The 15,894-nt window shown below is 32.2% G+C and overlaps 3 protein-coding genes across 8 annotated transcripts; 1 reads left to right on the forward strand and 2 right to left on the reverse strand.

The window, feature by feature from the left end:
* Positions 1 to 751: 751 nt before the first annotated feature.
* Positions 752 to 3,691, reverse strand: LOC137810946 (rac-like GTP-binding protein RHO1). Of its 3 annotated transcripts, none has more exons than XM_068612457.2 (8): positions 3,374 to 3,691; positions 2,875 to 3,094; positions 2,490 to 2,577; positions 2,293 to 2,402; positions 2,061 to 2,124; positions 1,428 to 1,492; positions 1,281 to 1,346; positions 752 to 1,188 (listed from the first exon to the last, which is right to left on the reverse strand). In XM_068612457.2, exons 2-8 carry the CDS (start codon positions 2,971 to 2,973, stop codon positions 1,087 to 1,089), a joined length of 594 nt encoding a protein of 197 aa, XP_068468558.1. In that variant the 5' UTR covers positions 2,974 to 3,094; positions 3,374 to 3,691; the 3' UTR covers positions 752 to 1,086. The 3 variants fall into 3 exon arrangements, with proteins under 3 accessions (XP_068468558.1, XP_068468560.1, XP_068468559.1); XM_068612459.2 differs by having other exon boundaries at positions 3,273 to 3,398; XM_068612458.2 differs by lacking the exon at positions 3,374 to 3,691 and adding an exon at positions 3,183 to 3,373.
* Positions 3,692 to 7,002: 3,311 nt separating this feature from the next.
* LOC137810945 (3-dehydroquinate synthase) lies at positions 7,003 to 10,407 on the reverse strand. Its single transcript, XM_068612456.2, has 8 exons — positions 9,970 to 10,407; positions 9,388 to 9,538; positions 9,130 to 9,297; positions 8,777 to 9,003; positions 8,077 to 8,200; positions 7,627 to 7,689; positions 7,384 to 7,527; positions 7,003 to 7,304 (listed from the first exon to the last, which is right to left on the reverse strand). The coding sequence occupies exons 1-8, from the start codon at positions 10,287 to 10,289 to the stop codon at positions 7,173 to 7,175; spliced, it is 1,329 nt and encodes a 442-aa protein (XP_068468557.1). The 5' UTR covers positions 10,290 to 10,407; the 3' UTR covers positions 7,003 to 7,172.
* Positions 10,408 to 11,826: 1,419 nt separating this feature from the next.
* Positions 11,827 to 15,286, forward strand: LOC137810943 (L10-interacting MYB domain-containing protein). Of its 4 annotated transcripts, none has more exons than XM_068612454.2 (3): positions 11,827 to 11,991; positions 12,509 to 13,026; positions 14,703 to 15,286. In XM_068612454.2, exons 2-3 carry the CDS (start codon positions 12,673 to 12,675, stop codon positions 15,240 to 15,242), a joined length of 894 nt encoding a protein of 297 aa, XP_068468555.2. In that variant the 5' UTR covers positions 11,827 to 11,991; positions 12,509 to 12,672; the 3' UTR covers positions 15,243 to 15,286. The 4 variants fall into 4 exon arrangements, with proteins under 4 accessions (XP_068468555.2, XP_068468553.2, XP_068468552.2 ...); XM_068612452.2 differs by having other exon boundaries at positions 11,836 to 11,991; positions 12,673 to 13,026; XM_068612451.2 differs by having other exon boundaries at positions 11,843 to 11,991; positions 14,694 to 15,286.
* Positions 15,287 to 15,894: the final 608 nt, after the last annotated feature.

Below are 15,894 nucleotides of genomic sequence, written 5' to 3' on the forward strand. Positions count from 1 at the left end.
TAATTGTTATTTAGAGTTTCTATTACTAACAACACAAGACCTTATTATGTAGGCGAAAACAATTGTCAAGACGAGTCTCACTTGCAATTGTCTCGGCGAGAACTATAGTTCTTCTCACTTCCTACGTTATTCACATGCAACACAAGCCATTATTGTACATTTGCAAAATCCATTCAGTGACTTTGAAAGTCATTATTATGATAGAAGTTAACAATAAACTTCCATAAAACATTCTTTTAAACACTATTATTATTGACGGAAATTTAATAAAATTACAAAAATTTACAAGTATTATTTTTTATATCTAACAAATCTCAAATTTATAATTTTAACACATTTTACTCCTCTCGTTAGATATACATGAATAAAAAAAAATTGACTTTTCGTAACATCATTTTTCTTTACCGTGAAGTGGATAAAAAAGTCACAAGGTTGACTGTAATCTGAGTTTTATGCAAATTGATTTGCAATTCATAACCTACTAAAACACCTTATAATTAAGGTCGGGCCAACGCCCAGCAATTTACACTAACATAAAAAAAAAAGTGCACGAACTCGAGTCTCTTAAAAAAGGTAATAAAATATTAAGTGAATGAAGAAAAAACTGTTACTATTTAACCTTTTTTTTCGCAGAATTTGGAATTTGTCATGGAGAGACGATGTCCATAAATATAACGCCAGGAAACTACTTATTTAATCCAACCAAATAACTACTAAGAATCAACTAAAAACCTATGGACACAATCAAGCCTTGAATCGAAATATATAATAATTTAAATATATATCAAGCAAACAAGGTCGTTATCCTAACTGGGATATTCCAGTCTATTAATACATAAATAAAAACGGAAGTTATAAGAAAAAGGTGGGAACCATGAAATGCAAATTTGACTATTAGAGTTGACAATAATTCAAAGAAAGCAAAGCATTAAACCACCTTATGCTTCAAGGGGATCTAGAGTATTTGTCTGAGGAACACCCACATAAACTCCGACTTCTTCAATGGCAAAGAAATGATAAAAAGAAAGAAGGGGAGGGTAATACAGGTAGAACAAAGGGCAGTCAAATTTTAACACCTAGTGTGAATCACAATATTGAACAAGCCTTTTGTCCTTTACCCTTCTTTTTCTTCTGCTTAGGTGGTTGAAGGACAACTCTTATGGCTGCATCAAACACTGCCTTCACGTTCTACAATACATGCCACAAATAAATTTAACTGAGATGTCAAGTTAACCAGTGATTTAGATAAAAAAAAAAAAGAAATGCACTCAACCATTTACCTCCTGTGTTTTCGAACTGCATTCAATGTAAGCTGGTGCATTAATCAGCTTCCTAAGCTCTTCACCCTTTAAGGAAATGCACATATCAGATTTAATTTATTAAATAACAACTAAACAAGATTCTAGAGCACCAGAACCAATATTCACCTGAGCTGCGGTAATAGGCACGGCACCAGGATGGTCGAGGCAGAATTGCTTATCATCCCGAAGATCTATCCCATTACAAATCACAAAATAACAACGAACGGACTCTTAGTTGACAAAACCATCAATACAACATGCACCAGTCAAGAAACTAAAAACAACCATTTGTCCCCTCAATAGAACAAATCAGGCAATGAACCTAACTGGAAGATTATATGGAAATTGTAATACCATATTTAGAAGCAGGGCAAGCCTTTCAAAAAATACAATGCATGAATAAAACTAACAAACAAACAACCAGAAACATCAACGAAAAATTGATCCTAATGACATGGCAGTGTCAACTACGTTGGGAAAACGTTGGAGATGGATGAAAATCTAAAGAAAAATGAGAATAAAATGAAATACAGCCGCGTCTGGCTAAAAAGAAATCTGATTCAGCAGTTCACTAAGATAATGGAGAATTTCAAAGATCTTGTACAAGTATCTAAAGTATATATTTATCAAACATGAAATCCATTAGGTTAAGTTTACATATTTCATTGTAACCAGAATAAATAAAATCAATAAATAGGCCAGATGGGAGCATCTAATGAATGACAACACTAATATCAAATTATAAACAAACAAACATACCAAGCTTTGTGCCAACCAGAATTATGGGGACACCAGGTGCATAATGCTTCAACTCTGGAATCCACTGAAAATGAAACCAACCCATTCATTTTATCATCCATTTTTTATAAATGAAACAGTTCCTTGATATAAAACAAGATCCATACGTTACCGGCCATAGAGAAACCTTGTATCATTCTCAAAATAAATGACAAGAAATACACACAAATCACAAGAGACCACAACAAAGTACCTTTTTAGAGACATTTTCATAACTGGCCTTGCTTATGAGAGAGAAAGCCAGAATGAAAACATCGGCACCACGGTAACTCAAAGGTCTTAATCTGTTGTAGTCCTCTTGTCCTGCTCCACAATCAACCAAATAAGTCCAGAGAAAACTTTCTACAACATCACAAAGGTCATAGAAACATAATCACACAACAGCATTACCGGCAGTATCCCACAAACCCAGATTCACAATGCTACCATTGACAACCACATTTGCACTGAAATTGTCAAAAACAGTCGGCACGTAATCCTGTTTCCACATAAAAAGAACCGAAGTGAAAAAAAAAAAAAAGACATTAAATGCCTCTCTCTTCCAGAAAACACAAATACAACATTATCAATTTGCTAACCAAACTTCATAATAAATGACCCATTCTAATTTCGCAAATGGTGTTAGTTGGCTTATGAAACATGACCCATCACTTCCCCAAATGCAGATGACAAGCAAAATGCAACTGAATTTCGTCAATTAGCGGAACTGACCAATCACCCAGACCCCAAAATTAAGGTTTGAAATGCGAAAAAGAGAAATGAGAAAAGAACTAACGGTGGGGAAAGTGTTGCTGGTGTAGGAAATAAGCAAGCACGTTTTGCCCACAGCACCATCCCCAACAGTGACGCACTTGATGAACCTAGAAGCGCTCATCTTTTGAACTCGGAGAAAAGAAAAGAGACACGAAAAGCCTCAGATCTTCACCTGAGGACCCGATCACACACCCCCTCCAACTTCTTCTTCTTCTTTTTCTTCTTCTGTCTCAATTACACATCTGCGGCAACAAAAAAATTAAATGAAAAAAAAAACACAGAAGAAGAAGAAGAATGAGGAGAAGAAGAGTGAACGGAGAAAGAACAAACCCTAATTTCGAAAATGCGGAAAGAGATAGAGAGGGAGAAAGCAGGGAATGAAAAAAGGAGAAATGAGGAAACCCTAAGAAAGAGACAGACCCTGTTGTGAGAGTGAGAGGAGAAGGCATTGACGAAGGAGCGAGAGAGAGAGAGAGAGGGAGAGAGAGGGAGAGAGAGAGAGAGAGAGAGAAAGGAGAAACCTTTTTGGCCCGCGAGATTTTGCTGTTGAACCGTTCATGCAACACACACAGCACAACACTACACAACAAACAAACTCTATTCTTATTAACCCCTCTTTTCTATTCCTTTGTTTAAAAATAAATTTTCACTCTCTTTTTATCGCAGACAAATTCGGATCCTTTCTGCATCAATTCATGCTCACCCATTCATGCTTCTTCATCGCCTTTTCTCTCTTTTTCTTTTCCTTACTCTTCCATCTTCAATTTCACTCTCTTTTTACGCTAATTCGGGGCTTCACCATTCCAATAAAAGCATCTTCTTTCACCCTACTGCACTCCAAAATTATACACATTTTTACACTGTCAATGTTTTATTTTTTATTTATATATTCAAATTATTGACTCTGTAACTTTGTCTAAAACAAATATCACTAAAACAACTTCAACTCTTCAATTATGAACTGTTATAGATTATACTAAAAATCATCATGGAATATTCATCTAGTTATTTATATATAGTCTGCATGAAATTTTATTAGCAGACAAAAATGTCAACCATGTTTTAGTAATTTTGAATATCTAATTAAGTTTCATATAAAATTAAACAAATTTTAATATTTATCAAAAGATAAACATCTCTAGTTTAGATTAAAAAAAAAGTTAGTTTACCAAGCAATTTTTTCTTTTGAAGTGTGAGAAAAATGTAATAATAGTATACTTATCTATGATATTAAAAGCTGTGGTAGCACTTTCTCATTTCTCAATCACTGAATGTTTTCAAGAAAAATGTAAAGATATAGACATACCTAATTTGTTCTTTTTCTTTTTCAACAATGCGAATACATCTATTTTTTGGTGTAACATACCCAGCAGCATGCTGTGAAACTCAACATTCAGAGCAAATATGATTGGTTAATTTGGATGTGATGAATATGAAATTTCAACCAACAAAATGATCTTTATCATTAACTGATAATTGACACCACACTTGTATTTCCAAATTTTCTTGTTTTCTCTGTTGGGATTTCAAATACTTTCAAATCAGATAATGGACCTTTCATGGTGGTTCCTCTCTCTCTCTCTATATATATATATATATCCTTCTCAGAATTTATTCTTAAATATTTCAAGTGGCCTTAATTCTATTTGCATATGCGTGGAAAAGTTAGCCAAAATGATAATCTAATGCATAGGAAATATTTTCCTGTCAAGGAGTTTCCATTAACAAAGTAAAATCAGTGTTGAATTGCCAATCAAAGTTTTCTCATCCTCAAATTTTCATCTTTTCTTTTAAAAGTTGTATTATGCCTAGTATTAAGCCAAACTTAAGAAGATTTTATGATGCAATCTGCTATAACTATGGAAGACTCTTCGCGTATGGGTGAAAATCAGATTTTAAAAACTCAATTATAATTTACAAGTGAATTGGACGAGTTATGATTCTAAATTAACCCCCCAAAAAAAAAGATAGGCTATTTTAAGAATGTAATTGGAATGCAATATTTCCGCACTCTCATTTAAACATGAATGATAATGTATTTATTATACATCGAGACCCCTTCTATCTAAACAACTGATCGAATGTCATTCAGATGATTTGATCAAAATGGTTCTCAAGAACCTAACAAATGTTTCTTATAACATCATGTTTAGCATAATAATTGTACGAAACGTTACTCTAAAGCAAAATTAACCTCACAACTTATCATAATTCAGGCTTAGTATCGAAGATTCACTATGATCTTATAAATATACACTTCAATCAAGACAAATGTATGTATTGAATTGTATTTAGAGTCCCGATATATTCACCCTCTGCATATGACACACATTTGACGCTACAGACGTGACAATGACGTGACAAAGTGAGATTGTGTGCGAATGAGCAGCGCGAACTTCAAAATAGGATAAAAAATAATATATTACATCGGTTCTTAGAAACAACCGGTGTAATATTTTTTTTTTACTTAGAATGACCCATATTACATCGGTTAAGTCATCTAACCGATGTAATATATGACCCATATTAAAAAAAATTGATTTTTTTTTCATAAAAAGTGGGTGGTCATAAACGTCACCTAGGTAACCATTTACAGACACACGGGTAACCAGTTTTATGTGTGCCAGTATATGTGGAGAAACCTACATCGGTTAAGTCATCTAATCGATGTAATATATGATTTTTACATCGGTTAAGCCATCTAACCGATGTAATATATGATTTTTATTAAAAAATTGATTTTTTTTCATGAAGAGTGGGTGACCATAAACGTCACATAGGTAACCACTTACAGACACACAGGTAATCAATTTTGTGTGTGTCAGTATATGTGGAGAAACCTACATCGGTTAAGCCATCTAACCGATGTAATATATGATTTTTATTATAAAATATGATTTTTTTTCATAAAGAGTGAATGACCATAAATGTCACATAGGTAACCACTTACAGACACACGGGTAACCAGTTTTGTGTTTGTCAATATATGTGGAGGAACCAGTTTTGCGTTTGCGTTTTGCGTCAATTAATGTTACACAAACGGTTACGCAAGCGATGTCAAGTCTGTGTTAGTGACAGAAGGTGTTAATAAAACATTTTTGTTGTATTTATTACATTCATCTACAACATATTAAGTACTAATTTAAATATCGAGGAATACCTTTTACAAATATATGGATACGAGAGATATTCATAAGAACTGAGACTACAATGTAACAAAACAGATTAACAAGTTTTAGTAAAAGTTATTTTCTTAATTTTTTGAAATTAGTTTATTAGGTAAATATGAAGAATATAAAATGTTAACTACACATTAAATCCCATTTTTTACAAGGACGATAAAAGTAACTGTAATATTATTTTCATTATATTATTTATCTTAGACATTACTGTAATATTCTTTGGATAGTTAAAAATACAATTACAGAATCTACAATTGAAATCACACAGCCAATTCTAAATTGTACCCCAACTACATTTTTTTTATTGTTGTTTATACTACCTGACCCAAGTAAAATAGATTTTGTTTAACTTGTCTCACATACTCTTTATCAGAGTTAATTAGATTTTGATTTCTGGAAAAATTTTAAATTTTATTTTTTATCTTTATTATTGAAATATTGGTTTAAATATAGATTTATTTTAAATATCGAAGCATTAATTCTTATATTGGCGGGAAAATTTATAGAGTAACCCAAGACCGTTAAACCATTACAAAATTGTATGTATACATTTTTTGCACTTTAGGCAGACTTAGACTGCATCGTTGTTTGCATCCTTTTAGCTTTTGTGAATATCTAAATTCACATTTAGATTTTGTACCTATTTCTTAGCTCATAGTTCGCAGTACATTTAACATGCGCTAAACAGATTTTTTTTTGGCGATAATATGCAATAATAGTTGTGAAGAATGATAATATATTATTCTTCCAATGTTTTTATCATACTTTTTTACTTCATTAAGTATTATTGGGTTTATTAAGTTATATTATATATGCATGAAAATTGTATCTGTACAATTCTAAGCTCCATGGAGTATATGCAACTGCATCAGTGGAACTATTTAGCACAGTCAGGTTGTTAACTCTAATCATAAGTCTCTCTCCCCAAATCACAGAGACACAGATACCATTGTTCGGAACAACAAAAATGATGACAAAATAATAAGATATGCACAAATAATAATTATTGATCATGCCTCAATTTCTAGTAATACAACTTTGTAATAAACTCTTGCTTATGTGGTGGGAACATGGTCACAACAAAAATACAGAAGGACTTGGTTGTATAAAGCAGCCACAGAAACATGGAACAAAAAGATCAGGATTTACAGAATGCACGAAGCGTTTCATCCATGGCCTTTTTGTCATAATCCCCCGTGAATACACAATTTCCCAGAGGACCCTTTAGAAGAATAAGCCTGAGCAATCCATCTGCTACCTTCTTATCAACCTGATATACCAAAAAAAATTATAAGCTCTATGATAAGAACAAATTGAACATTAAAAGGGTACCGACCATCAGCCCTTACCGCCATGACAGATTTAAACATGTCCACAGTCATTATCTCAGGAGGGGCTGTGGGTAACTTAGCGTGTTTTAAAATGTCTCCAACTCGCTTCACAAGAGATTCATCAATCCAACCTAGGCGATATGACATGTCAACAGCCATTACCTGTGTGTATTCGAATACAGATTCCTCAATATAAACCTCCTTTAGTATTAATCATAAATATAAGTATAATTCATGCTATTATTTTGTTAAATGAAATACCGTGCCAGCTGCAACAGCCTCTCCATGAAGCCACTTCCCATAGCCAACCCCATTTTCTATAGCCTAAAATAAGTATGGGAAAGAGAGTTAAAATCAGAGAGGACAAGCAGAAACGAAATTTTTGGGAATAGATAGTTTGATGCCACGATTGCAAAGAAAATAAACATAGTTGTGTTTTTAATCATTATATTTTAAAATCTATAGTGTATAGTGTGTAACATTCTTCATATTCTATCAATTCCATGTTTGAAATCTGAACAGCTCAAATTTTCCCAAACAACCGGTGAACATTTATTCATTCTTTTCTCATTATTTTCACAGTTTTATAATTGCTTGTCAACACATTTATAACCCAGGTTATAAATATTGTCAGGTGTAAAAAACTTGATGAAATTTTTCACAATTTTACAACCTAATAAAAGATAATATCAGTCACAGACAATCACTCACATGACCAAATGTATGACCCAAGTTCAATGTTGCCCTCAGTCCACTTTCCTTCTCATCTAAGGACACAACCTCAGCCTTGTTTTCACAAGATCGCTTTATAGCATATGCCAATGCACTAGGATCTCTGCAGTCGATGACATTAACTTGTAAAAATTGGAATAGTAGAAGGGCATTATGAAAGCAGTTGCACAACATTTAGATAAAAAGAATAGATCAAAGCAACAAGGAATATATGTGACACCAATAAGCTATGATGCACAGGTGTATCATCTAATATATAAGCGCTAGTATTTTTGGTGTGTCCTTTTTAGACTTCACAGTATTTGCCTGCCTCAATTATTATTTAGGGACTTGAGAGAGGGGAAAACATTGACCTTGAAGAGGGATAGGATAATCATAGTTTATTTTTAGTTATATAAGAAAACATATCTTAATTAATATATAGTCAGTCTCGTATCCTAACCTTCTCAATGAAACTATTGTGTTGTATCATATCACATTTCTGAATCTGGACCTATGCAAAATAGCTAATACATAATGACAAGCCACAAAACTCAAGCTAGGGATACTTTTTTCAAGCCAAAAGGAATACATATTTTAACATAAATTTCCCAGAAAATTAGCTATTGTGACCCAAGAGATGTTTCACCTATCTCATAATGAAAATGGAATAGAACACAGTACATAGTTAAAAATTTACCTAGCCAGTAATGCCTGCATATTTTTCTCTTGCCACACAAAAAACTCTGCATCCCTAATGAGGCCATACTTTATGACCTCAGCAATCCCTGATGCCAGTTCCCTATCTGGTAATGTATTCAATGTGTCCGTGTCTATAAGCACACACTGAGGTTGGTAAAAGGCACCGATCAGATTCTTTCCAAGGTGATGATTTATCCCAGTTTTGCCACCAACTGAAGAATCAACCTGGAAACATAATACACAACCCTCAATGAACAAGGAAACGAGATAACATAATTATCATTAGCCAGAGCTACACAAAGGCCTAATACACCCATATCATGAAAAGAAATTTAAAGAGCAGCAAAATACCTGTGCCATCACTGTGGTAGGAATCTGAATAAAATTAACACCACGTAGAAAAGCAGAGGCAGCAAAGCCACACATATCGCCAATAACACCACCACCAAGGGCAACAAAGGTACACCGCCGGTCGAGTCGTGACTCAATGGCCTTGTCAAAGACTTTCATAAGGGTATCCTATCAGTTGAACACACAAACATCTCTTAAGCAATTCTCAAAAGTGGCAACAAACACCACACACAGCCAATTCAAACACACGAGACCTACCATGTCCTTGTACTGTTCACCATCAGGTAAAATTACACTCTCCACAGAAACATTTGGGTTTCCCCTTGTCAAAGCATCAACAACCTTGTCTAGATAAAGTGGTGCGACCGTTTTGTTAGTTACAACTAGGACCCTCTTTCCATGCACATGCCTAATACAACAGTGGGAAAGGAACACTTCAGAATATATTAAACAAGAAAAAAAAAAATCCACCTCTTATTATAAACTTCAAGGTTTAATTAGGCATGTGGTCCTTCTACTTTGTCTCACCTTTACATTTCAGTCTCTCTATCCAAAAAATTATAAATTTTAATCTCTACACAATCAATTTTTTTTTTATGTTAAGTCCCTGTTAGTTTTCTGGTGGTGAAGACCTTCACAACATAACTGTATAAGAACTAAAACATAAACTAAATAGTAGAGTTGATATAACAAAATGGACAAGTAAAGGGAAACAAATTAATTAAACGAAACTTTAATTGTGGGAAGTACATCTTACAATACATTACACATTGCACAATGAATTGAAAATTGAGAAAGTGCAAAACAAAACGCACACTTACTGGAAACCCATATAATTACCTCTGAAGATAGTCGGGTTGGTCTAGTAAACCGGATCCGATGTAAATGGGATAGCTCCGATCACCCAAATCGACTTGAACGGTGGTGGTGGGAAGGTTGGGTTCGGATTTCGCAGCGGAGGGATCCATGAGTCGAGAAGAGGTGGCGCATATCCTTGAGTTGCGAGCTGTGGAAGCAGAGAGTGAAGGACACTTGTTAGATTTGAAGAAATGGTTGTTGTTGTTGGTGATGGTGGGATAGAAGAAGAAGGAGGGTTTGAGGATTGGTGTTTGATGTTTGGTGCAGAGAGAAAGAGAGAAATTGGTGGCTGCGGAAGCCATTGGAGAATGAGGAATTGAATGGGTTGGTGAGTGGAGAAGACAACAACAATAACAATAACATGCTCTCTCCCTTCAATACAAACACTATTTCACGGGTTAGGTGGAACTTAACTTTTTCAACTTTGGTAGAGATCAAAATAAAGTATATTATTTTTTTAAAATAAATTAAGCCAAGAACTTCATAAATCATATAATTCATAATGCATTTTCTTAATTAGTCACTATTTTTTAGAGGAAAATAATATGATATTCATTTTCCTCTTGTCTATCTACAATAAATAATAAAAACTTATTTTGTTATCCAAAGTTATACATGCTTATATCTATTTAAATTTTCTTTTTTCTGTATGGAAAGGAACTTTATCAATAGGTACATATTTTTTAATCCTTATTTATGTTTAATTTTCTCATTTCAAAAATTTCCGGCAGGAATTAACACTAGTTATCCTTTTAGTTTATTAATTGTTTTAAAATTTCTATGATTCACATACTTTAACTCTTTTTAATTATATTTTTATTAAAATTATTAATTCTGCACTTAATAAAATGTAGATAATAATTCAGTGTCCAATTATAAATACAAAATAATATAAATATAGCATAGTATGTAATAATATGACATAGTATGCAGATAGTAATATAACATTAAGATTAAATTTATTATTACATAGCATGAAATTAAGTATATAATTTTCAAATATGAATGTAAAAGTTACTCATTTCCCATCTCCACCGATAATATTATTAAAAATTATTATTATTATTATTATATAATGTACTTATAATAATAATAATTTTTAATTAATTTTTAAGTCATTTATTTTCAATTGAATTCTTATAAAAAAAAATTGTTTGAGTACTCAAAATTTATATGTTTTTGGATTGAGTTAATTAAACATATATTTTATAGAATTTAATTTCCATTTTTATTATTTTAAATATTGAATAATATAATTATAAAATACTTTTTAAAATTATAAATTTTTCCAAGCATCACTATTTCTTATTGTAATGAAAACTTAGTTAAGTGAACTAAAATAAACTAATGATAAAAAAAGTTGTCCAAAAATTCAGAATAATTAAGTTTATTTATTCATTACAAAAACTAAAAAAAAACATATTATTTTACAAAAACTAACAAAACATATATTTTGTACCATTCATTTATATTTTTATTAAATTGAAATAATATAATCTTAAATCTTAAAAGATACATAATTTTATTATTTTATAAAACATAATTTAATATATATATATATAATTTTATAAATATAGTATTAATACAATTATGAGAAATTAGTTTTAATTTTTTTATTTAATTATTTATTCTATTAAATAAATAAATTATTTTTTGTTTATTAAAAAATAAAACTGTTCATAAAAACAAAGGAAGTTATTATGTATCCTATGATATCGATATAACTTATTAATTTAGACTTACTTATATTATAAAATAAAAATTATAATAAATTGTAATTTCTTTTAAAAATATGTGTAATGGATAATTTAAGATATTTTTTTATAACTAAAACTAATCAACACACATTTGCTTTGCCAAACCTTGATTAAAATTTTGTTGTCAACAGGCAGACTAGGTTGTTCTCAAGTATTCTCTGTTCTTCTTCCCCTGTTTCAAGAATTAAAAAATTGCGTAGTCTTGTCGAAGGATCAATCTTCATTGGAGAGATCGGGTTTTCTCAAGGTGAATTTTCCTTCTCTCCTCTGCTTTAGGGTTTTCCAAAAGGTTTTAACAAAATTCAATTAGAGAATCTACAATTAAATCACAACATAAAATGCCTAAACTGAGATACATCTGTTTTTCTGATTCTGAATGAAATAAAGTTTATACCTTTACTCTTTTACACTGTTTGGCAAGCTTGCTATGGTACAGTGGGTCGCACTTATTTCTGGGTTTTCTTTGATTTGTGTGTCCTCTTACCAAGATGTGTGCTTACAATGCTGCCTATTTCATCAGTACAAACCATTCTCTATCGTAATTGGGTTGGTTATGTATTTTTCTATTATGCACTTTTAATTATCGCTAGCCATTCAACTAGAATCTTATGTTCAAAAGATATAATTCACAATGTGTTTGGAATTGTGTCAAAGACCCACATTGTGACTAAAATTACAGTCTGTTTTTGGTTATGCATTGGGTTACATAAATCTCATATATTTAATGTCAAAACAATGAAAGAAGCTACTTCTATTTGCTTCAGAATTGACTCATGTCCTTAGCTTGAGGCGGGAAATCAAATATGCAGACAATGTGTGGCGTATAATTGGATGTCGTTTCTTGCAGTGTGAATGCAGTTCTAAATACCTATTCAGTCTTGTTATGTGTATTCCTCTTTATCAAACACTTATGTACATTAAACTATAGATGGCAGGCCAATTTGCCAGATCAAGAAGACTAGAAATTCAGCAGCAGGAACAGTCGAGAGCTAGGTGGACAACATCACTAACTAAGATACTTGCCACACTGATGGTTGACCAAGTACATAAAGGGAATAAACATAACAATTTATTCAATAAAAAAGCATGGAAATATATTTGTGATGAGTTTTACAGCAAAACAGGTTTGAAATGGGACAAGGAACAACTTAAAAACCGATATTCGGTCTTGAGGCGGCAGTATTCTATTGTAAAGTCCATTCTTGATCAAAGTGACTTTAGTTGGGATGAATCCACAGGATCTATAACAGCTAATGATGAAATTTGGGCGGAATACCTCCAGGTGTGTTCCTTTATCTTTTGTTTTGTTATTATCAAAATATGGTGCTGCTGAAAGAAGAAACTTTGAACTTATGGTCATTTTGTATACTGTTTTGGTTTAAAGAAAGGGAGGAGAGGGGTGAGAGTTATTTTATTGTCTAGGACCATGTGCCATGGTTTTGATCAATCTTCATGTTACACATATTATTAATGCTTTCGTAAATTGAAAAACTTGGTTGCATGTTATAGAGAGATTGACCAAGACTTTGGATACGTGGTGGTTTTAAACTATACAGTAATTTCTCATGGAGGGACAACTTGTTTGATTTATAAGAGAAGGGGAGGGAAAATAAAATAATTTACTTTTATAAGGTTCAAAATGGATAGAAAGTTCTTTGAATTGAGGCATTCGCTACTTACTATTAGATCCTTTTTTGCCAGCACAATTGTTCCTTGGAGGCCAAGAAACAGATGAAACAAAGCTTTAGAGTATATTAAGAGTATATGTTTCAGGTTTTTGCACTTTTTAGGAAGGGAAATAGGTTTGCTGATAACCTAGCTAATTATGGTATACTTCCATGTATTGCTTATTACTTTTGTTGTGATAAATGCAGTCCTCTGCATTTTATATTTTTTTAGTGGGTTTTGGTTTGGTCCCCCACTTTTGTATTTCTTCCTTTTTTAATGTATTAAAACTGCTGTAAATGATTGATACAGGTTGTAGTACTAACTTGGATGGTATTGCAATCTGTATAGTGATGCAATAGCATTCTGTTCTTTGATTAAAAAGAAGAACTACTCTCATGGTAGTAGATAAATAAAGTAATTAAGCTCAAGTGTTCATGAAGGTGGTTTAGCTCAATTGGTTGAGTATGTGAGTTCCTGTAAACTTCTTGGTATTCATTTCTATGGATAAAATGAAAAATAACTTAAGTGTTTAGGTTAAGGATAATTTAATTAGCATGGTTTATAAACTTTTTAAGTATTTTTCTTCTCTAAATCCCCTTAACATGGGAGGGGAGACAAAAACAGGGAGGTGAGGGGATTTTCCTTCTCTTATCCCTTACAGATATTTGAACCAAACAAGGTATTAATGAGTGTCAACATTCAAGAATGCTTTGTATGAAAAATCTGTTTACGAATTTGTTTCTTATTCCTACCAAGCTAAAGATAGAGCTTTGCATGGATAGCTCATCTGAGATTAATTTAAAATCCTCCAAAAGTTTGATTTTCATTGTAACGATAAAATATGGAGTGAGTAATGTTAACAAATTGAAAATGTTGTGGCATAATTTCCCTCTCGATTGAAACCTTGTTGCTTTTTTTATGAATGCTAACAATGAATTCATTATTATAGGGTGAAATATTAAAATCCATGCAGAATTCACCAAACATGTTTGGTTGGGATTATTTTGTAGAAAGTACATTTTTTGTTTGTTTCAAGCCCGTAGGAAACCAGAAAAAAAGGATTAATTTTCTAAAATAAGTTTAACTAAATACACAATAATAGAGAATGAGGCTAACTTGGTTTCATGAGGGTGTTATAAAAGAATGTGTTTATATTACTATCATTTTTTGTAGTTTCAATTATAGCCTGCAACATCTTTTTTTTCTGGATAGGGGTTCCATTGAACACAGCAGCTGCTGTTCTCTGTGTTCTATAAAATAATACTTGATTAACTCTTTTAGAAATTGCAGAAACATCCAGATGCTGAGACTGTCAAAACCGGTGGGTGCCCAATCTTTAAAGAACTTAGCACAATATTCTCTGAGCCAGCAACCAATGGCAAACATGAATATGTAGCTGCATCTGAGGGTGAATATACTTCTACAACTCCTTGTCCAGAGCCCTTGAACACACACCATGAGGAGTCATCATCAGAATCCCAGGATGAGGAAGATGCTAATGATCCTCAAACAGTTCAACCTACTACACCTACTGAAATTTCTACACGCAAAAGAGGGCGTAAAGGAATTCATGAAGCTATTGCAGATGCCATATTTGAGATGGCGTCTGCTTCAAAGATGAGGGCAGCGGCCCTAGAGCAACAAATTGCGAGATTTAGCATGGCTGACTGTATTAGGGACTTAGATTTGATGCAAGGTGTTGATCGACAACTTTATTTTGCTGCTCTTGATCTCTTCAACAAACCTAATGCTAGGGAGATATTTTTGTCCCTCAAAAAGGATAAACGTTTAACTTGGTTGCGTGGTAAGTGTTCTGTTGCATCCAACTAATCTTGTGCAGAATGAAAAAAGGAGGAAAAAATCTCTTTTAGTCAGAGTTTGATCCGTTTCTCTTAAATTATTTGCAAGCTTTGATTATATAATCTCATTCATATCACAGTACTTCCGGAATTGTTAATGTTAAAATCAATATTAATGTTTGATTGACACCAATGATGTTTTCTAAAGTTTTAAAACGGATCATTGAACTTGTAAAGAAAGTCGTTCGTAATTATTTCATTTGCAAAACCAGAGTTAAAAGCTTGAATTGGTAATTATCAAAGGAATTTTAAACATATAATCACTCGTTTATCGGGAGTATTTTAGAAAATTGAGTTTTTAAAATACACGCAAAGTGTAATTTGATAAGATATTTTCTTAAAAAAAAAGGGAGATGTTAATAAATCTTGTAAGAATTTAGCAATAATGTGTATTTGTTATCTACAAGCCTTTTAACAAATCATAACTTTGATTTTTCGAAATTCTGCTTGGTACAAGTTTAGAAATCTAATAATTAAATGTATTCAATATATAGTCACATCAAATAAAAATTATATAAAAAAGTTATGAAAAAGTTTAAATGCTTGTGCAAAGATATCTTACACATATTAGGTGAAATTATTTTGACGGTTTAATCGGTCAAACGTTGGAAGTACAGTTTTAA

The sequence above is a fragment of the Phaseolus vulgaris genome, chromosome 2 (genome assembly GCF_051622355.1).
Source record: "Phaseolus vulgaris cultivar YP4 chromosome 2, ASM5162235v1, whole genome shotgun sequence".
Taxonomy (NCBI): Eukaryota; Viridiplantae; Streptophyta; class Magnoliopsida; order Fabales; family Fabaceae; genus Phaseolus; species Phaseolus vulgaris.

Bases quoted from the DNA above. Each gene is read 5' to 3' on its own strand.
- LOC137810943 (XM_068612451.2), top strand. From the start codon at position 12,673: ATGGCAGGCCAATTTGCCAGATCAAGAAGACTAGAAATTCAGCAGCAG. The intron at 13,027-14,693 runs GTGTGTTCCTTT...TAACTCTTTTAG, and splicing joins TTTGGGCGGAATACCTCCAG to AAATTGCAGAAACATCCAGA.
- LOC137810945 (XM_068612456.2), bottom strand. From the start codon at position 10,289: ATGGCTTCCGCAGCCACCAATTTCTCTCTTTCTCTCTGCACCAAACAT. The intron at 9,298-9,387 runs GTAGGTCTCGTG...TTCAACTGATAG, and splicing joins GTGAACAGTACAAGGACATG to GATACCCTTATGAAAGTCTT. The intron at 7,305-7,383 runs GTAAGGGCTGAT...TTGGTATATCAG, and splicing joins TGTTTAAATCTGTCATGGCG to GTTGATAAGAAGGTAGCAGA.
- LOC137810946 (XM_068612457.2), bottom strand. From the start codon at position 2,973: ATGAGCGCTTCTAGGTTCATCAAGTGCGTCACTGTTGGGGATGGTGCT. The intron at 2,578-2,874 runs GTTAGTTCTTTT...ATGTGGAAACAG, and splicing joins CCAGCAACACTTTCCCCACC to GATTACGTGCCGACTGTTTT. The intron at 2,403-2,489 runs GTAATGCTGTTG...ATTGTGGAGCAG, and splicing joins GGGTTTGTGGGATACTGCCG to GACAAGAGGACTACAACAGA.